We start from the raw sequence: 22486 nt of genomic DNA, 5'->3' as shown, positions 1-22486 counted from the left end.
TAGGATTTATTGTATTTCAAAAATGTCTAAACTTGGGTCATCTATTATTCATTTGAGCTTATTCTATTTAATTTTTGTTTCTTTTATGAAGTAGACTTCCTTTTTTAATTAAACCAAAACAAAGCAATCTATAATCTATCAATCCATAACTGGGATCTGATCTGTCACAATGTTAGAAGCTCAACAGTGAAGGTGGACTGGCAATTTGACGGCCATGGCACTGCAATTGAATGTAATCCTCTGCTAATGCAATATAAATGTCTGCACGTTTAACAGTGATCAGGAGTGAGAAGACTGCCTTAGTTTTCCATCCATTCTCCAGGGAAGATCATTTTTAAGATGGCAGCGTTACATTTAACAGATCTCCTGACCACATGCCAATGTTTAAAATATGAAGAAACATGAATATTTGAGTTCTTTAATAAATTTGATAGTGTATACATTTTTATTGGAACCTCCCCATAAAAAATTAATTTTTTTTTACATTGAATGATTTACTGATAGCTCCAACTATAACTCAGCTTTAATGAACTGTAACATTGATTGTGTCTTGAGTTTATGAAACTAAGGGAGATTATATTCAAAGGCTTTAAATACAAAGGACTTATTTCAGTTTAAAACTGATTATAAGTGCTATTTCAACTAGTTTGAGAAAAACAATACTAAGGTGGAGGTTCAGAGATTTTGTTCACACACTCAAATTGTTTTGCCAGTATTAAAATGACAAAGTCTAAGAATCAACATGGGGATCACAGAGGTTCTTACATTTATTTGTGCTGAACAGACAGTGATAATCCATGAAAGGAACCTTTTCAGCAAGCAAGCATTTCCAAGTACAATCAGACAGTTTCTCTAAGTGAATAGCAAAGCAATAAAGTTAGACATTTAAGGTACAAGGAGAGAAGGTTTTGCTGTCTAACGTTTTCAGACTCTCCTTGCAAACCAAGACTACAATTTGTAAAATAGCAGAATAGTTAAATGTCCAGTCTTATTTTGAGGTGACCAGTAAGGAGAGAACAGTCATATAAAATTTATCTCCCAAAAAAATAAACTATTTATAAAAAATTTATGATGCTCACTCTGGTCTACTGGCCATAAACAATGGAACAGGTTTTCAGCTTGAAATTGAGGTAACAGTAGGCCCCAAGAGGTAGTAGTGTGTAATTGATTGTTCAACGTACAGAGAAATACATGATAAACATCAGCATTTGAGAGGCTTCGCAGGGCAAAATGTCCAACAAGTAACCAAAGGCTTCCTTAATATGCATTAGACAAAAACAAATTTCAGAAGGTTCTCTTAAGTCAAAATTCATGGAATGACATTTTAAACAAATCACAATGTGTGATTTTTAAAATAAAACATAATGCAGTCTTTGTTGGAGGTTACAATTGAAGAAAAGAAATTGGCAAAAATGCAACTTGTTAATAACACAGCTTACAAAGTACAGACGGATATGCACCATATTGTCTGAACAGCCAGCTGAGAATATGTCAAGGTTTTACAAATTCTGATGGAAGCCAGAAGGAATCAGCTTTGGTTGTACTTTGACTCAACACTAAAGCCTTACTGTCAGAGATTCTCCTGAGAAACTACACCCTCCCCATCTCCCTGGCCTAATAAATGTTAAAAGTAGCAATATTGACAAGCAGAAAGCAAGATAAAACTCTACATAAGAAGCATTTTAAAAATACATCTGGTTGAAACATTATAAAAATGAAAGAGAAAATCACATGTGTAAAATATATGAAAATATGAATCAAGTATGTTTCTTACAATCTACTAATTTAAACACATATTCTTGATTGAATTATACAAAAACTGAGCATGTTGCTTCCTACTTACAAAGCTTCAAGTTTGCTTTGAAGGTTTCAGAATAGAAAGTAATTTAAAATGCTTTTGTAGCCAAGGTTAATTTTTTTTTCCTTTTTTTTTACAAAAATACTTTGATTAGGGATTAGTTGCAGTCCTAAAATTTTAATAATATTTTAAAACTGATGCTGATAGTAACAAGTTCATTTCTTTTTTAATGTCAGGAGGTAGGTTTTGGTCAATTGATTAGTCCATTTTCCTTGAATTCATTTGAGGTACAAACCTGGACAGTTATATTTCAAACATTACTGATAAAAATGAAAAAATCAAAGCAATAGAGACATTTGTTAAAATCATTGAATAATTCAGTTAAAAAATTGTATTCAAGTTAAAAGTATGAACAGAAAATGAGTTGTACAAACTGGGATTGAGAAAATTGTAAAGTTCAGCAATTATATTGCAATATAGAAATGCTATCAGGTATTCTTGTCTCCTCTTTTAATATTTAGACTGTAAAAAGTAAAATGAATTTCAACAAAATTCAGGTATCAGTGTTTAACCGTCCATTAAACCAAAAAAAATTATCCTGCATTGTATGTGTATAGCAGCATGCACCCGAGACACTGTCAAACTAATTGATTTAATCAGAGGTAGTTACAGATAATAGGGTAATATTGCAACTGTCACTAAAAGTGCTGGTTTAACTGAGTATTCATATGGATTGATTGGATGGAGGAGGAATGATTTGAAGATCAGTTACACAGCGTGTGTTCCCAAAAATCAAGAAATGTGTTTGCTCGATCCATCCACATGGCAGTGCATCAGAGGTGAAGTCACCTTTATATGTGGTTCTTATTGGCTGACTGATGAGGGAAATCAGTTCCCTTTTCAAGTTTCAGTGACTTACACTGAAGTGGAATTTCTTGATTTCTGTTTGTATCCCTATGGATCTGTAAAAAAAATGTCAATCTTTCATCCTTCCCTTCAGTTAATGAACATATTTTTTCGGTGTTGAGTCAACAGCAGAATTAAATACATATATAAAAAAAAATCAGCCCTAGGAGTCTTCCTGAAATTAGAGTAAGTGAAAATCAATTTAACAAAAAAAAAATCTACTAAAAGGTTTCTAGAAGAGCAGTGCCTAGCCCTCATCTTTGGTGTTTTATCCAGGCTGTGTACTAAGTCAAGGGGTGGGTGTTGGTGCTGTTAAATCTCATTCGCTTTTAAACAGAAAAGCTGTTTCTCATAAAATGCCCATATTATGTGCAATGTGTCTGATGTTTTCCTTTTGCATTATTTTGTGCATTGCAGTGAAAAATAAACTTTTTTTTTGACCCACTCACCCTTACTTAGCAGCTCAATAAACTATAAGTATGTTAAGAATTAAAAAGAAAACGGTAATTAAAGGTTGTATCAATAATCTGTGTCCCCTGTGTTACAGCAGTTTTTTTTATCATTAAACCTGGGACTGTGAAGGGATTACAAAAAGGTGGATAGCAAAAGTCTTTCAGAGGATGCATTTCTCCCCAGAATAAAGTGGACAGACCAATGTTAACTGGGAAAAAAAAAGTGGTCAAGGTAGTGTCTTCTCCCTTCAAAAGACCCAACTGCTGAATGAGGTAGAAGTAAAATAGTGTGGGTTCTTAATCTTCCTCTGTGGATTCTTGCGAGGACGTTCCTTCACCCTCTTCCTGCAAACAAAAACAAATTCGCATTATGTCAGACAGCTCCTTCAAATAATATTCAAGCCCTCCCCTTCCACAATGACTAGTTCTACAAATAATGCTGTTGTTTTTTTAATTGCCAAGTATTTCGGGAGGCCTAAAACCGGACATGCTTAACCACAGACATGAGAGAAAGTGCATTGATTAAATTCCAGTTAAACCACAATAAATCTTCTACAGCTGATGTCATCACCACGTCTGCAGAGCTTAAAAAGCCTTGAATTTATGCTGAAAATAGGTATTCATATAACTGGACATTATAAATTATTGAATCCATTTATCAAATATTTGCAACATTAAATCTAACGAGCACTCAACATTCACCTAAGATCCTTCACCCAACCTAAAATAACCATGTTTCCAAAACAGCTAAATACTTTACTTTTATTTGCTCTGAAAAAATAAAGCAAAAGACTGTATTATGTGGTTTAACATTTGTCACCTCATAAACTGAGAACTGCCAAAGATGACCACCTTAAAATGGCTGCAACAGTTTCATAGTTAAATAGATTTGATTTTCCACATGGCTTCATTTTGTCTGGGCTGCTAGCTGACACAATTTATAACTCTCTTCCTTTCCCAGGCCACTACAGTACACCATTCAGTAAAGCATGCCTTAAAGCTTGTCTGCATTATATGACCAAGCTTCCATTCATTAGTGTTTGAAACACTTCAGCTGTGAAGGGGCTCCTAAATGCTACCATGTGTGACACTGCTGCACAAGAGCAGCATGGAGAAAAACACTAGGTTTTAATCACAGGCCACTGCTCCGCAAACCCTTTTTCAAAGATTTCCATGATCCCAAAGACCAAATGGGTGTAAATCCAGGAAAGAAATACACAGTATTAAATGAATGGAGGACAGTTTCAACATATTACTTTAGCTGCATCCAGCCATCAGATTTCACACCACTTTTGTTTAGTCTGCTTTGGGTTATGTGGGAAATGTGGAGTGCATGAAGTGAAGGCCCCCTGCTAACCTAAGAGCCTCAAATATTTAATGCCAGTAGGCTAATGCCTCTTGACTAGGCTGCAGGCCATGACCTTGAGAGAGTCTCTGGGGGACAAGTAACAGAGAAAGATGTAGCTTGATCAAAGCTTCAGATGGACTAAAAAGGGCAAAGTCAAGTGTCAGCTGCCCTGTGCCCCAGCCTCTTCAATTAACATTTAGGCTCTAAAAAGACATGATTATCCAATACATATGCATATTTCTTGCCAAGTACAAATAAGCCGACAGGCAAGAAACTGGCTAGTTCACTCAAGTGCGATGAAATCAACTTCAGAATTTCCTCTCGAAATGACTGTACTTGACAGTCAGAGTCTGGTTTGTTTGGCAAACTCTCCAAATACAAAGGGATCGAAGGATCTACGATGGGGTTCGGGCTTGAACAATCTGAACGGTCTTGTAGAATGTTTCTCAGGTGAAAACGAAAGTAGAGATTAGTATTTCATTCATATTCTTGAGCCATTACGCAGCATGCGTTATTAGCAATGTTATTAAAGGAATACCTACAGGCTGAAGGTATCAGTTTATCACTAATAATGTTAAGGGTCTGACAGGCTCCTAGTACAGTTTTTTGGCCAAAGGTTTCAGCTACTCAGGTAATATAAAGCCTCTACCTGGAATGGGTGTAACCAATCATTCATTCTGCCCATCTCAAAACACTGCATTTAAAATAGCTGCATAACACGCTAGTGCCTTGAAGTCTCTTCCAGTTGGCAGGCAAATAAATACTAGCACATCATCCGATATCTGTTTGAAAAGTTACGGCATGCCTGTTGGCACCCACATTATGGATGCAAATTACACGCACTATACAGTACAAAATAACCTTCAGCAATGAACAGAAAACTAAATTGGGGGAGATTTGGCCAACGTTACTGGCAAAAATACCTGGAATAGTCTACATTTGAGAAGAAGTGGTTATCTTTCAAGCCATTAATGTTGAACAGTTAGAAATTATCAGAAACTAGATGAGCTAAAATGATAATAATTCAACTGAAAGTAATAATAGGGATCATGACTATCATAGTTAGAAAAGAAAAATGGCAGACAGAATACCTGCTCTTTTGAAACTGGATTACATTTGAAACATGACAACATCCACCACCACCTTATATAAATTTATCTGACCTCTAAAATTCAGAGTTTTAATGTAATGTGAAACCAAGTACTTTGTGAATATATTAAATACATCTTAATACTATTGTAATGGAAAATACACCTAGTCCAGAAAAGGTTCAGAGGAAGGTCAATAGATTATATTTTAAAGGGCCTTCAGTTACCAAAGCTGACAAGAGAGCTGCAGCTTTACACTTCAGAAAAATGTAGACTTTCAAGGGGTGTGATTCAGATCTTTTAAATAATGAAAGGATTAAACCTGCTGCAAGTGAATAGGCTAATTGAGCTTGATAGATAAGGGTGAAGCAAGGGACATCATTAGAAGTTATGAAAATATAGGAGTAGGTTTGCTGCTGGCTTCTATTTCATTTTGCAGAGAGTTGCTGATTTCTACAAAAAGTGGCATTGATAGGCTTTGGGAGTTGGCAAATTTCCCCAAATTGGCAGAATTGTTCAACACACCAGAATGAAGCAAGCCTGAATCAACCTGTATTATCTTGTCCTGCTGTAAGCATTATGGCTGAGCAGTAGGAATCATCCTGGTTTAGAACTCTCAATGCCACGTCTTCTGCTTAACCTACAGGGATTTAATTCAATTTCTATAGTTTTATTTCCAAATATTTCTTTCTTTTTCCACATTATTTTCCTCGCTAGTCTGTCTAGGTGTAGGATGAGGAAAAGATTAATCTATTTTTGGGTGTTCATCAATAACACAGAAACAGCCTGGTTGAGTAGCACACCATCCATTACCTTTGCTTCATCACTGCTTCAGAGTTGCAGCAGTGTGTACCATGTACCATCAGCAACTCCCCAAGGCTTCATCAATAGCACCTACCACATCAGTGATCTTTATCACCTCAAACAGTTTCCCAAAATGAGAGCTGAAATTTTGGGGCCCCAAATTCTGAGGTAGCAATGACTTTCATGGAGCTGCACTATTACTTTAACAGGCATCTGTCCTTCCACAGCTACTTCTCCTGGATCTTGTTGGTTTCCATTGTGCACTTAACAGTTTTCCACCCTCATAGGTCTCTTGTCGTCTACTCTACCACTAGTCCCTACGCTCTCAAATTTCACTGAGGGGCTGTGACAAAGTTCATGGAGGAAAAACACTGGACTTAGATGGAAAAAGGCAGCAGGGCATGTGGGAAGGCCACAGGCTGCAAGGTCCGCCTCAAACCACATACAACCCTGATTTAGAATTATATCATTGGTCCTACAATGTTGCTGTGTCAAAATCCTGAAAATCTCATAACAGCATTGTGGGTGTACCCAAACCAGATGGAGTGCTGCGGTTCAAGACGACAGCTCACCATCACCCTCTCAAGGGCAATAACATGGGTAATAAATACTGCCCTAGCCAGCAATGGCCACCCTCCATGAAATAATTAAATATACCGGGAAGTGTGTTGGACTGGCCCAATGACAACTTACTCACTGATGAAAACCTCTCATTCAGTTGAGAAATATCAAGTCTGTGCTTGCATGACTCTGCCAAAAACCACCCAAGGTTCCAGTGTCTGATAATTATCCAGTGACCTCAGCTGGAAAATGTGCTTGTATGCAACTCTTGAGAGAACAGGATCTAGCTTGGTTAGTTTTGGAACCGGGCTTGGTTAGTTCTCACTATTGCCTGCAGCATCACCTCCTTAATACCATAATGAAGGAAATAAAACCCACTTTCAATCCTCACATTATAATGAGATATGCATGGCACAGCACAATTCCGAACACTTAATGGAAAAAAAAAACTTATCACTAGTCATCAAAAAAGACTTTTCTTAAAAGAAATGCGCTATCTAAAGAAAATGGAAAAAATAAGTAATTATATTATATGCACGATGAGAAAACAAAATGTAGTGATAGGAGTGCAGATTAACAAAGGTTACCTGCTCTGTGCAGATAAAAATTCCTTCAAAATAAATGTGATTAAAAAGAGACATCATCATCAGATATTTGACTGTGGAGATCATTCATCGATCATAGATGATCATTCATAGATCCCCTACAGTGTGTAAACAGGCCATTTGGCCCAACAAGTACACATTGACCCTCCGAAGAGTAACCCACCCAGATGCATTCCCCTACCCTATTACTCTACATTTAGCCCAGACACCTAACCTACACGTCCTGAACACTGCGGTCAATTTAGCATGGCCAGTTCACCTATTCTGCACACCTTTGGACTGTGGGAGGAAACCGGAGCAGCCAGAGGAAACCCACGCAGACACGGGGAGAATATGCAAACACCCCACAGACAATCGCTCGAGGCTGGAATCGAACCTGGGTCCCTAGCGTTGAGGCAGCAGTGCTAACCAGCGAGTCACTGTGCCGCCTTGGGTATAGATCTGGGCGTTTTGGAAAACATCCAATGCTTCACCCAAACAGTCATTGTTCGTATGTGACTCTAGATTGAGAGTGTGGGTGGGCTATTTAACAACAAAAAAATTACAACCAAGCCTGATTATGTCTTCAAACAACGTTCACATACACTCTCTACTAAGTATGGTTAAAATATGACCATAAGAGACTTTCAGTTCCAAACCAAAGTTGCTAAATTATATCTCTAGTTGACATCAAGCAACTGAATATGGAAGAAGAATCAAACCTGGAACAGTCTGGCCAATAAAGTTCCTGTACCATTCAGGCCACCCAAAGAATTTGGATGCGATTATTTAGTAATAAATTTAAATAGCCCAGCTAATCATCTGATGCACAGCTTTGCTAAAGTATTTCATTAATATAACATGCATGTTATAACAACCATTATTATTCGTATTACTACTAATAATGACAGAGTACCTTTAAAGTAGGAAACTATCCCAAATTTCCTCACATGGCCATAGCCAAAAATTAAAGCAGCCTTGTTAAAGATGGGCATGTTAGGTCAGGTGATCAGAAACTCCAACTGAATGATGGATTTTATTATAGATCCAAACGAAAACTAGGGAAATGTAAAAGTAGAAATGTTTAGAGAGGTAATGTTTAGAGCTGAAAGCTGGCAAAGATGGCATGAGACAAAAATGGGAGAAGCTGCTTAGTGTGATTCGATGGGACCTGGAGGAGGATCGCTAAACCAAAGGTGCCTGACAAAGAAGCTTCCATTTGCAATCCTTGAGTGAAGGGAATTAAGATGCAAGGGAATAAACTAAGGTGAAGTGTGATGATTTTAACATTAAAATGGCTTGTTTCTGAGTGTGTGGAGGAGATAGGAGTTGGTGGCAAACGAATGGAATTGGTGGTGGGAGTTGTTGGTGATGGTCCCAGTTTTACCAATATTTAGCAGGATGAAATTGTAGCACATCCAAGACTGAATGATGGATAAACAAACAAACAAACAAACAAACAAACAAACAAACAAACAAACAAACAATCTTATAACAACCCCATGTCACCATGTAAATTTGGAGAGAGGAAGGAAATAAATAATGCATCTTTACATGATTCCTGAAGAAGCAAAGTAGAGATGGCAGGTAAACAATTAGCATCGAGATACTGCAGCTACAGTTGTACAGGTACCAGAAATTGAAACAGTATGGGCAGTATTACCAAGTTGACCTGCTGGAGAGGAGGAGTTCAAAGAGGATATGCTTCCCTTCCCTAAACAACCTTGCCAAATACAGGACAACTCCGATTATCCGAACGAGACAAGCAAGGAATATTTTGTTTGGATAACTGATTTTTCAGATAATAGATTGTTTGGATAATGGATAACATTTTTATGGGACCTTGAGATCTTGTTCGGATAATCTGAAATTTGGATAATCGATGTCCAGATAACTGAGGTTGTTCTGTAATGTAGTCCGGCAGCAATTTCTAGAAAAGCAAAATTTAGGTTTACACATTGAATGCATCAGATAGAAGTAAAGCAAAATTTTGCATTTCCATGTTGTCATTCAGAAATTCTTTAAGTATGTTACAGTCAAGAAGGTTTTGAAATGTAATCACGTTCTAAGAATGTCAGCAGTTACAGCAAAGCCCTAAAATGGTGATGTGAAAAGGTTCAGATAACCTATTTTAATGGAGGGATAAATATTAATTGTAACATTGGAATAACTACCACTCTCTATTTTGAACAGTGGGTCAGGATGACTTAAATCCATCTGAAAACAGCGTCCATTTAATATCTCTATTAAAAGGCATCTAAACACAGTGCAGTTCCCAATTCTGCACATAACACATGGAAGCAGAAGTCGGACATTAAGCCTATCAAGTCGCTTAAACATTCAATAAGATCACAGCTGATCTGATAATCCTCAACTCAATTTTCCTGCCTTGTAGCTATAACCTTTGAGTCCTTTAGTGATTCAAAATCTATCTTGCCTTAAATATTTTTAATATCCAGCCTAGATAGCCCTCTGGGGTAAAGATTAACTACATTCAGAAGAAATGACCCATCACTCTATGACTTCTGGTCCTAGACTCACCCATAAGAGGAAACAACCTTTTCATATCTACCTTGTCAAGCATCTTCAGAATCTTGCATGGTTCAATAGGTCTCCTGTCATTCTTTTAAGCTCCAGTGAGTTCAAGCCCAACTATCCAACCTTTCTTCACAAGATGATCCGCCTCCAATGCCAGTCTGGCTTTCTTTGGATAAGGACTTCACAGTATGCCTCATATAGTTTAAGCAAGACTTCCATTTATTATTACTCCATTTCCTTTGAAATAAAGATCAACATTCCGTTTTTTTTCCTTGTTACCTGCTCACTTTGGATGCTGGTTTTTTGTGATTTATGCATGAAGACACCCAGAATCCTCTGTGCTGCGGTCTTTCCCTACTTACATAATATTCAGCTCCTCTATTCTTCATGCCAATGTACATAACCTCATATTTTCCCATATTATATTCCACCTGCCAATTTTATCCCAGTCAGCCTAGATATATCTGCTGTAGACTCCGTCACTCTCACCATTCACTTTCAGCATCACCTACTGTCTCATCCACAGACCTGGTAATAGTAAATTCACTGGAAATAATTGTGGGCCCAGCACTGACCCCTGTGGCTCTTCATTAGTTACAGGTTGACACCCAACTTGTGGGTGGCACGGTGGCTCAGTGGTTAGCACTGCTGCCTCACAGCGTCAGGAACCCAGGTTCGATTTCAGCCTTGGGTGACTGTCTGTGTGGAGTTTGCGCATTCTCCCCCATGTCTGCGTGGGTTTCCTCCAGGTGCTCCTGTTTCCTCCCACAATCCTCTTTTAACACTGTAGGTATTCTATTCTATATATCTCCAACCCTAAAAATGCCTCCTTTATCTCAACTTTCAAACTGTATTAGTTTTCCAATCCTTTATCCACACTAATATACTGCCTCCATGGTCTTTCTATCTGATTAATTAGCCTTATATCTGGTATACTAGTGAATGCCTTTTGGCGATCCAAATATATTATATCCATTGGCTCCCCTTTACCTTTCCTGCTACTTACCACAGAAAAAACAGCAAGGTCCTGTTTGATATGTTCATATACTCGGTCATTTCCTCTGGGTATCATTACCTAAATAGCAGTTCTAGGTTCTGTTCAGTTTCTAAAGTGGGGTTTGCAGACTTAATGGTCGAAGGGACCAGCATGACACCATTGAGTAACAGGAGAAAGTGAGGACTGCAGATGCTGGAGATCAGAGCTGAAAATGTGTTGCTTGAAAAGCGCAGCAGGTCAGGCGGCATCCAAGGAGCAGGAGAATCGGCGTTTCGGGCATGAGCCCTTTCCTGAAGAAGGTCTCATGCCCGAAACGTCGATTCTCCTGCTCCTTGGATGCTGCCTGACCTGCTGTGCTTTTCCAGCAACACATTTTCACCATTGAGTTACAGTCCAACACCCCAAACAGTTTCAATGTTTCTATGACTAAAGACAATTGTAAAAGTTGAAATTTTAATATTAGTCTTTATGCTGCTTAATGGACAAAACGTACTGGCTTTGCTAGTGGTGCTCATATTTCATGCATAAGAAAAGGATAAAAGTTAACTTAAAAGGAGACTCTCTTATGGAGCAGTGATATCCAAAGTTGAGATAAATAAACATTGTTATTTTGTTAGGAGTACTCATAGCAAAAGGTAGGGTCCTGAAACAGAGATACAATAAAAAACAGGCCTTAAGTTGACTTTTTTTTAAAAATGAGAACATCTTATGATTAGATCACACAAATCTGTTGCATTACTTCATCAGTGAAAACCAGCCTACGGTTGTTTCTCAGTTGTAAAACCATAGATAGCGAGTGTGACTTGGGCTAAATTTTAATCCAATTCACCTTCAAGAAGAAGGGCAAGTTGTTAAAATGGCAGCTGGAGGTTTGCAAAGAGCATAACCAGCCAACTACCTTTATGATTGCAACTCCCATTCAAGACACACATGGGAAGACCACTCAGCCAGGACAGAGTGTGGAATATTTTATATCAGAAAACCCACAGCCCAATGACTGGGAAGCCTGAACAATACTAAAATCATTAGCCAAGACCGGCAGAAATGGCCAAACGAGGCTACACAAAGTATTTTTCTTTCCGGATAAGATGGAACAGAAATACGCCTTACCCCACAGTAGTTACAGCCTCTTTTTACCTCTTCCTCCCATCTCTGCATTCTCATTTCTTCTGCCGGTCTTCAACTTTCAAACTTAGACACCCTACCCCCCCCACTCCCACTAAATTTTCACCTCCTCACCAACCCCAACACTGTCCAGGTTTCAACAGTTAACTCTCAGAAGGTACCTTCCTCTCGCCCAAAATACCAAACCAATCACACTTTAAAGGAGTTAAATCCAGCACAGTGCTGTTTGAATATCTGGTTTTCCAAAACATTGTTTTGGAAGACAGGTTTAAAAATATATAAGAAAGCAATGTCACCATAAATGTAGCAACATTTTTCACAAATGGGTTTCTTTAAATTTATATAGTCTACAGGGGTATATAAATATGTCCAATGAAACATTTGACATTGACCTTTCTTAATGCTGTTGCAGATGTATACTACATTTACTGTCTTTCAGATTGAGTGTCATTCTTCCCATATCTATAAGCCTCTGGGGATTTTGCATCTGAACTTGTATAATCAAATTGGAATTGTGTGTGTCCATAGAGTCAAAGAAATGAGCTGCGTCTCCAATAGTTCAGCCTGTTTTTTTGGGGAGTGGATGAAACAAACAGATCTTGAATGCCTGTTTGACGTCCAGTCTACCCCAACCAACTGCTTTCTTTTCTGTGACTGTGGCCCTATCTGGCCTCAGTCCTTGTTCACAAAGAATAGACTGATGGGGTTAGGCTGGCAGGAAGTCAAGGGATTCTGCTTCAGTTGGCTCTCTCTTAATTGCAGCCACAAGTGTCTGAATGATGCTGGATACAGATAGGATTGTCCTCGGCTGTGAAGCTCCCCAGGGTCAAAGAGACTGCTAACATTTACCATTAAGGTTTACAATTTACAATAAAATCTGACAGAACTGCAGATGCTGTATTGATCAGAAACAAAAACAGAAGTTGCTGGGAAAGCTCAGCAAGTCTGGCAGCATCTGTGAAGAGAAATCAGAGTTAATGTTTTGGGTCTTGCCTCAGAACTGATGGTAGCAAGGAAAGAGTTGGTTATATGCATAAGATACTGTGGGGGGAGGGGGCAAGGAGTAAACAATAGGTCAGTATAGAGCCCATAGAGAGAGAACAGTTGGACAGACAAAGGAATGGATAACAATCTGGCTGGAAGAGTCAATAGCTGTTAGTGGAGACTGTTAGAGGCTACCAACACGTAGTATGTAATGGCAGACTATGTGATAACAAAGCCTGGCATGTAGATTTTGGGGTTAGGACATGGTCAGGCCCTAAAATTATTGAACTCTATATAGAGTCCAGAAGGCTTCAGGGTCCCCAAGTGGAAAATGAGGTGTTGTTCTTCTACCTTGTGCTAAGCTTCACTGGAGCACTGCAGCAAGCCTGAGATGGAGGTGTTGGCCAGGGAACAGGATGGTATGTTAAAGCGACAGGCAACTGGAAGCTCAGGGTCTTTTCTGCAGGCAGAGCATAGGATATTCTGCGAAGTGGTTATCCAGTCTACACTTTATTCCCCCAGTGTAGAGACAACCTCAATGTGAGCAGCAAATGCAGCAGACATGATTGTGTGAAGTGCAGTTAAGTGCTGCTTCATTGGAAGGTCTGTTTGGCCTTTGGACACTGCAATCGCCGAAGGTGTACCAGCCACCCATTTACCTCCTCCCTTCTCAGTACCTATCTACATTCTGCCTATAAAAAAACCCCTGAGGTTCCAGTTGCCCACCACTTTAACAAACCACCCTGTACCCTGGCCAACATCTCAGTCTCAGGCTTGCTGCGGCCTTCCAGAGAAGGTCAGCGAAGCTGAAAGAACAACACCTTATTTTCCGCTTGGGGACCCTGCAACTCTCCAATATAGAGTTCAATAATTTTATGGCCTGATCTCTCCCATGTCCTAGCCCCCAACCCCACACACCAAGCCTTGTTATCACAGTCTGCTATTACATACTACCTATTGTTATCCACTGACAGTCTCCATAACAGCTATTCTCTGTCTGAGCCAGATAGTTATCCATTCCTTTGTCTGTCCAACTGTCCCTCTCTCTCTTTAGGCTCTATCCCCACCTACCATTTACTCTTTACCCCTTCCTCCACCCTATCTTTTGCATATAACCAACATTTTCCAAGCTATCATCAGTTCTGAGGAAGGGTCACTGGATGCAAAATGTTTACTCATACTTCTCTTCATAGATGCTGCTAGACCTGCTTAGCTTTTCCTGCAACTTCTGCTTTTGTTTCACACTTTGTAATGGCTGGTTGGTTAGATTATCAGCCAGGAGTCTTTATGAATATAACCCAGGGAAGGGACTAAAGTTGTAGAGAGAAGCTAGCTGAATTAGGAAATCTGCTATTTCAGAATTGGTTGTAAAAGGCACAGAGTTCATAGAGATGTATAGCACAGAAACAGACCCTTCAGTCCAACTAATCCATGCCGACCAGATATCCCAACTCAATCTAGTCCTATCTGCCAGCACCCTTCCTATTCACATAACCATCCAAATGCCCTTTAAATGCTGCAATTGTACCAGCCTCCACCACTTCCTCTGGCAGCTCATTCCATACACGTACCACCCTCTGTATGAAAAAGTTGCCCCTTAGTTCTCTTTTATATCTTTCCCCTCTAACCCCAAACCTATGCCCTCTAGTTCTGGACTCCCCGACCCCAAATAATAGACTTTGCCTATTTATCCTATCCATGCCCCTCATAATTTTGTAAACCTCTATAAGGTCACCCCTCAGCCTCCGACACTCCAGGGAAAACAGCCCCAGCCTGTTCAGCCTCTCCCGATAGCTCAAATCCTCCAACCCTGGCAACATCCTTGTTAATCTTTTCTGAACCCTTTCAAGTTTCACAACATCTTTCCGATAGGAAGGAGACCAGAATCGCACGTAATATTCCAACAGTGGCCTAACCAATGTCCTATACAGCTACAACATGACCTCCCAACTCCTGTACTCAATACTCTGACCAATAAAAGAAAGCATACTAAACGCTTTCTTCACTATCCTATCTACCTGCAACTCCACTTTCAAGGAGCTATGAACCTGCACTCCAAGATCTCTTTGTTCAGCAACACATCCTAGGACCTTTCTATTAATTGTATAAGTCCTGCTAAGATTTGCTTTCCCAAAATGCAGCATCTTGCACTTATCTGAATTAAACTCCATCTGCCACTTCTCAGCCCATTGGCTCATCTGGTCAAGATCCTGTTGTAATCTGAGGTTACCTTCTTCGCTGTCCACCTCCAATTTTGGTGTTATCTGCAAACTTACTAACTGTACCTCTTATGCTCGCATCCAAACCATTTATGTAAATGACAAAAAGTAGAGGACCCAGCACCAATCCTTGTGGCACTCCACTGGTCACAGGCCTCCAGTCTGAAAATCAACCCTTCTACCTTTGAGCCAGTTCTGTATCCAAATGTCTAGTTCTCCCTGTATTCCGTGAGATCTAATCTTGCTAACTAGTCTCCCATGGGGAACCTTGTCGATCACCTTACTGAAGTCCATATAGATCACATCTACCTCTCTGCCCTCATCAATCCTCTTTGTTACTTCTTCAAAAAACTCAATCAAGTTTGTGAGACCATATTTCCCACGCATAAAGCCATGTTGACTATCCCTAATCAGTCCTTGCCTTTCCAAATATATGTACATCCTGTCCTTCAGGATTCCCTCCAACAACTTGCCCACCACCGACGTCAGGCTCACTGCTCTATAATTCCCTGGCTTATCCTTACCACCCTTCTTAAACAGTGGCACCACGTTTGCCAAGATCCAGTCTGCTAGCACCTTACCTGTGACTATCAATGATACAAACATCTCAGCGAGAGGCCCAGCAATCACTTCTCTAGCTTCCCACAGAGTTCTAGGGTACACCTGATCAGGTCCTGGGGATTTATCCACCTTTATGCGTTTCAAGACATCCAGCACTTCCTCCTCTGTAATGTGGACATTTTGCAAGGTGTCACCATCTATTTCCCTACATTCTATATCCTCCATATCCTCTTCCACAGTAAATACTGATGCAAAATCCCCCATTACCTGCAGCTCCACACAAAGGCTGCCAAGATGCTTGCAATGTTTGCTTTGTGCTGGATGATATTGTTTGCAGATCCTCGATCAATGTGATGTTCAAACCAAGAGCTTTAGCATTTCTCTAGGTTCACAATGCACTTCAGAACAGATGTAATACCTATTTCATCCAATCCTTGGATGAGCTCTCAAAACTAGGATCCAAAGTATAAATGTCAAAAATGTTTCATTTGAAGAAAATAAATGAACAGATGCCCAGGCTAACAGTTTTCCCAAAACCAACGATACCATAAAGAAAACCAACTGGTTATTTATCTCACTATCCATTTTAAGGAATAGTGATTCATTGAATGGCTGCATGTTTGCCTGTTGAATCTTACAGACTTGGAAAGCTTTGGGCAGTCCAGACTTTCTTCAGGTCTCAGTCCTGTTCATAGCAGCAGCAGAACACCTCCTGGGTAATTTTACAGGAGTCAGGATGTGACTTGCAGGATCACTGCCAAATGTGAGGCTGCAGGCCAGGGGTCGAGGTGGGAGGGCAAGTCTACATGGAAGGCACCTTCACTGCAGTGAGTGTAGTGCGCATTAAGAATGAGATGTGAGGGGTGTGGATGAACAGAGGAGTGAATCAGTTGGAGATTATGTCCATCCCATCGTGGAGTTTGGGAGGAAATACCCAACCCCTGACTTCAAAGCAACTCACAGCTTTCCAATGTGATTCTTAAAGCAGGTTGTAGATTTAATTTATTTCTCAAAAGTCTGATCTCTAGTCCTGCACATGCCTCCTGACCAGCTGTAGGGGTCCCCCTAGCTGGCCAGTAAAGTGCCATTTCCACTGAAAAATGGCTGCCAATTGGTTACCAATGAGCCTAAATTGGTTTCCTGCCATGGATGATGGATTGCCATCACTAAAGCAGCTTCCATGAAAAGTGAAAGGAGGGGGGGACATGTTGGTGAATTGGCACAACTGGTTTTCTGAGATTTTCCTGGGCATCCCCACTTCCAAACGCATGAACTCTCCGCACCCATGAATGAAATTGGGAAAAAAGGTCATTAAATTTGGATGGTCTTAGAAATCCAGTTATGCGCTTTCTAAATGCAAATTCGCTCAGATCAAAAATGTTAGAAATACTTTCCTACCTCACTGCACTCTTGTGTGTTTTGGGTGGAGTGAACACAAAGAACTGGAAACACATATCTTACACATATGACATGAATAGTTTGAGGCAACTAAAGAAAAAGATTCGGAATTAAATTATGTCTATTGTGACCGCAAAGTGCTTTCCAATCAATGTATCTTTGAAGTGTGCTGACTGCTCTGATGTGTGAAAGGCAGTGACCAATTAGTGCACAGCAAGCTCCCACAGATGGCAAAATCACGCCAGATGGTGGTGTTTTTAAAAAGATAAAATTGTCTTCAATGTCAGAAAAAACTCGTAACATTGCTTTGAGAATGTTTAAAGTCAACCTGGGGGGGGAAAGTGGGGCCCTGGTCTGACATCATTCCCTGGCTCCTGCACCGAAGAATTAGCCTGAATTATGTGTTCAATCCCTGGAACGGAGGAATTGGTTGAATGAAAGACTACTGAGTTTATAACCAATCCTTTAAGCAGCCTCTGCATGTATTTGCACGCCATCCTAATGCATACTAAAGCTGCTTCTACTTTACTGCTATCATTGGGAGTGTGCATTCAATCACATCTGCACCCAGCATTCCCACTATACTGGAAACTTGAAAGCAGTGAGCTTGAATCCCAAACTGCAGATCTTATGCAACTTAATGCAAAGCACTTCAAGCAGCTGGAGTTACAAACTAGCACTGCTTTTCTCACATAGCCTGGAACATCATGATATTATGATATCATCTTGATCGAGCTTTGCGATAAATAACTCAAAGCAAACGCTGAGAAGCCTGTATAGATTAGCCCTCATTACCTGCTGCTGGAGTGAAGGATGATTTGATAGCAGGTTGTTGTGTGCAATGTAGATGCAATCATTAACCAGCTGATCACCCGATGAAACTTGAGCCTCAGAAAATTCATTCCCCATATTAGGGTCTCTTGTGTCACAGTGGTCGTGTCCCTACCTCTGAGCCACTGCACATTCCAACTATTTTCAATCTAACAATTTATCTGCGTCAAGAGTTGCCATGCTTATAGTGAAATGGGCTTACAAACTCAAACAGACAAGTCTTTGAAAACACAACTTTTTCACGCAGAGGGTGGTACATGTATGGAATGTGTTGCCAGAGGAAGTGGTGGAGGCTAGTACAATTGCAATATTTAAAAGGTATCTGGATGGGCATATAAATAGGAAGGGTTTGGAGGTATATGAGCCAGGTGCTGGCAGGTGGGACGAGACTGGGTTGGGATATCTGGTTGGCATGGAGTTGCACCGAAGGGTCTGTTTCTGTGCTGTACATCTCTACGACTCTATGACTACCAGCTCAATTGTCAGGGTCAACAGGTGGCTGCAGTGACCATCACTACTTTGATGGGGTTCAACACCAGGCAAAATCCCCTTTATTTTACATACCAGCTCAACACATAGGTGGTGTTGATCAATTCCAATTCTTCTATCATTCTCGACAGCTGGATCTGTTACTGACAAGTATTGGAAGAGTCAGCTTTAACCAAAATAATTAAATCCACTAAAAAAAACTCATGCTATGAAGTTAGCCGACACAATTCCTCAAAAACAAAACAGAATACCAAATAATTAATGAATGTGAATGTTTAGGATCTGTGAATGACCAAATGGTGGAGTGGACTCGATGGGCCGAATGACCTGTTTCTGCACCTACATCTTATTCTGTTAGGATCAGTGACATAGTCCTCACACTTAGCCAAACATTCCATCGACAATAATTATTTTTAGACTTTCAAGAGAGGATTAATTGATTATATTCTGTCAGAATGAATTTAGACCAATATTAGTATCATACACATTTATCAAAAGCACACTCCCTGTGCACTGTTACAAAGTTGTTTCCCTCAAAAACAACTTTGAATTGAATTGCTACTGGATCTGGGAGTAGTACATGCTGGTGTAGGAAACCTGATGGGTACACCCAGCTCCGTAGGTCTACTGGAAATGGAAGAGGCTGCAAACGTTGAACAGCCCCAATTATTCACCAACCAGAAAGCCCCTAGATTCTTATGAATGTGATTTTTACTTTAGTCTTGCCAGGCAGTGTGGCCAAGGTCAGCATTTATGTAGATCAGGATTTGAAAATGACACTGCGCTCTGACCGCGATTTTAACTCAGTCAGACTGGAGCAGGAAAGTTGTTGCAACTTTCCCACCAATTGGAAGTCAGGATCAGGACCTGCCAGTAGACGACAAGAGCATTTGCTTTAAACTTTCCTTGCTGGGGTCTGGTGGCTTCCCTCTCTCTTCTTTCTTCACTGGTGTATAGCTCCAAGGGCCCCAGAATGTCACTTGTGTTTTGCCGAAGGAAAGTTGCAGACACCTCTCCGCTAGTCACCAAGCTCACCTCAAGAGAGAAAGACAGACTCATAGAAAGTCCCTCCCCACTTTGTCCTTCTGGAAGGCAGTGAGAGGAGAGCCACCCAACTTTCCTAAGACTGGCAGGAAGTACCCTGACAACATGCTAATGCAAGACCTCATTTTTATTTTGTCGCCCAGAGAATGCAATTTACACTCACCATATCCATCACACCCTGCAATGTCATTCCCACCCACCCACCCATGACTGAAACCAGCCCAGAGGAAAAGTGAGATCCTGGGGTTTTGCCGCATTCCCAAAAAAGCATTTATTTCAGACAGCAAGAGGGTGTGGCAGGTGATTCAAACATCAGCCGTGATGCCTCTACCCTTGTAATAGCCTGCATTTCAAACAATATATCTGCCAGGATTCTTTAGATACAAGTCATGGAACATTTCAAAGAATTATGATTCATTTCCTTCCCTGCCTTTCTGGTTGTGTTTTGACAAGGAGCATTAATGACATAATTGGGGGAAACTGGTTGGGAGCAGTTACTAAAGCAGGCAGTCAGAGGGAGCCAGATCAGCCCGTCCAGTTGGAATGGCACATGTACGGAAATGCCAGGGCTATCTCACTGGATCTCCAGATGTGAATGCAACTCCCTTGCTGCTGGATTCAGTGACATCCCTCTCTCTGAATGATGGCAGAAGCAGCCACAGCGAACAAAGGGGACAGGTAAACAAAAGCAAAAGGCTGCTCAGTTTCATACATACCCTTCCCCCCTGCCTATCTGGGAAAAAGAATGGTTGCTTTTTTCAATCTCACACCCTTGACTTTTCTTAAATATAAGAATTTCTTCAGAGAGGGAGGTGGGCCCATGGATTTTCCTGTCACAGAAAACAGTTGAGGCCAAAATATTAAATGCTTTCAAGGAGTTAGATATAGTTCATATGGCTAAAGGAATCAAAGGTATGGGGAGAAAAGGGTGCTGATTTGGATGATAAGCCATGATCATACTGAATGGCAGAGCAGGCTTGAAGGGTCTAATGGCCTCCTTAGAACATAACAGCACAGTACAGGCCCTTCAGCCCTCAATGTTGCACCGACCTATGAAACCAATCTGAAGCCCATCTAACCTATACCATTCCATTCTCGTCTATATGCCTATCGAATGACCATTTAAATATCCTTAAAATTGGTGAGTCTACAACTGTTGCAGGCAGTGTTCCACTCCCCCATTACTCTGAGTAAAGAAACTACCTCTGACATCTGTCCTATATCCCTCAAACTTTACTTCACTGAAGAGTGTCAAGCAGTATTTCCCACTTGCCACTCTAACCATGCATTAATGCAATGTTCTGCTGTATCAACTTTGCTGCAATTGTCCAAATTTGTTTGCTGACCTTGCGGCTCAAACTCAATTTTTAACCTAAAGAGAAAATGCTGGAAACTCTCAGCAGGTCTGGCAGCATCTGTAAGGAGAGAAAAGAGCTGACGTTTCGAGTCTAACTGACACTTTGTCAAAGCTTGAAACGTCAGCTCTTTTTCTCTCCTTACAGATGCTGCCAGATCTGCTGAGATTTTTCAGCATATTCTCTTTTGGTTTCAGATTCCAGCATCTGCAGTAATTTGCTTTTATCAATTTTTAACCTTCCTGTTCTGGGTTAGATTTGAACTTAGAACTCATGGGATGAGAGGACTATACTATAGTTCACGAGCCAAGATAACACATTCTTTAGAAACATGAGTGGTGTTCTGATGGATGAATGATTGTCCAAACTTCAACGTCCTTGGCAATCATTCCTAATTTGGATGTTGACAAGGAAGGCACCTTGCTGAGTGTTCCTGAAGAAGGGCATGTGCCCGAAACGTCGAATCTTCTGTTCCCTAGATGCTGCCTGACCTGCTGTGCTGTTCCAGCAATAAAGTTTCAGCTTTGATCTCCAGCGTCTGCAGACCTCACTTTCTCCCCTGAGTGTTATCAGTGTCAGTGAATGGACTGTGGATTTTTTCTCCCCCCATGAATGTCAAAATCATCCAAACGTAACAGGACAAAAAGTAGCCATTTGTTGGGTTACCATGAGCAATGTTGGGTTACCATGAGCCATGTCCTTACTTACCAGGAAAAGTACAATGGGTACTGTTAATGTGATTACCACCAGCACAGCCAGATGGACACACAACAGTAACACGTCAAAATTGTATACTTTTGTAAAGGTATGAAGCAACTCTGTTTCAAGTTATTACTTCTGTGCCTATTTTCTGTGTTTCCATTTAAACCTTGATTGGTAATCGTACCCAAATAGTCAGGGCAAAATTGCTTTTACCATTACTTTGTTTCAATATAAGTGCAAGTGTGCTAGGTGGCAACCAACCTTCCAACCCGCCCACCTCTGACAAAACTCATCCAATCACACACCAGTTAGCTTCATTCCCAGCTGATAGTTAGGGCGTGGTTCTCACCAATCACAATCCTCAACACGGGTGACTCTGACTGGTAGAAGTGGGTCTGAAAAGTCCACCAACCCAGGCCTACTCCTTGGGGGGAATCCAACAGTGATAAATGTCTACACTTTTTAGTTTCATTTCAGGTGGGTCAGGGAATTTGGAATTAAGGGCAGGGGCAGTGCCCCCTACCCACAATACCTCCAGTTGCCCCAATTCAAGGAAATTGATGCAGCCCCAGCTAACCCTGAAGGCAGGTCGCCCTGGTTTCCCATGGAAAATTGGATCCTTTCTTGAGCCTTTGGAGGTGGCAAATTGAGGCCTTCAAGCAACCATCAACTGACCATTTAGAGGCCTTAAATTGGTGTCAG

General features: G+C 40.5%; 1 protein-coding gene across 1 annotated transcript in view; it reads right to left on the bottom strand.

The window, feature by feature from the left end:
* Window positions 1-737: 737 nt before the first annotated feature.
* The window catches only part of hmga2 (high mobility group AT-hook 2), a 161231-nt gene continuing 139482 nt past the window's right edge, over window positions 738-22486 (bottom strand). Inside the window, exon 5 of the mRNA XM_043709651.2 lies at window positions 738-3501. Within this exon, the coding sequence (XP_043565586.2) occupies window positions 3454-3501 (48 nt within the window). The 3' untranslated portion in view covers window positions 738-3453. The remainder of the gene's footprint in view (window positions 3502-22486) is intronic.

Source organism: Chiloscyllium plagiosum, unplaced genomic scaffold, assembly GCF_037043375.1.
Source record: "Chiloscyllium plagiosum isolate Xiang-an unplaced genomic scaffold, Cpla_swu_hap1 HiC_scaffold_19, whole genome shotgun sequence".
NCBI classification, from domain to species: Eukaryota; Metazoa; Chordata; class Chondrichthyes; order Orectolobiformes; family Hemiscylliidae; genus Chiloscyllium; species Chiloscyllium plagiosum.
Note: the sequence above shows the minus strand (reverse complement) of the source record. Positions and strands in the feature narration are given on the sequence as shown.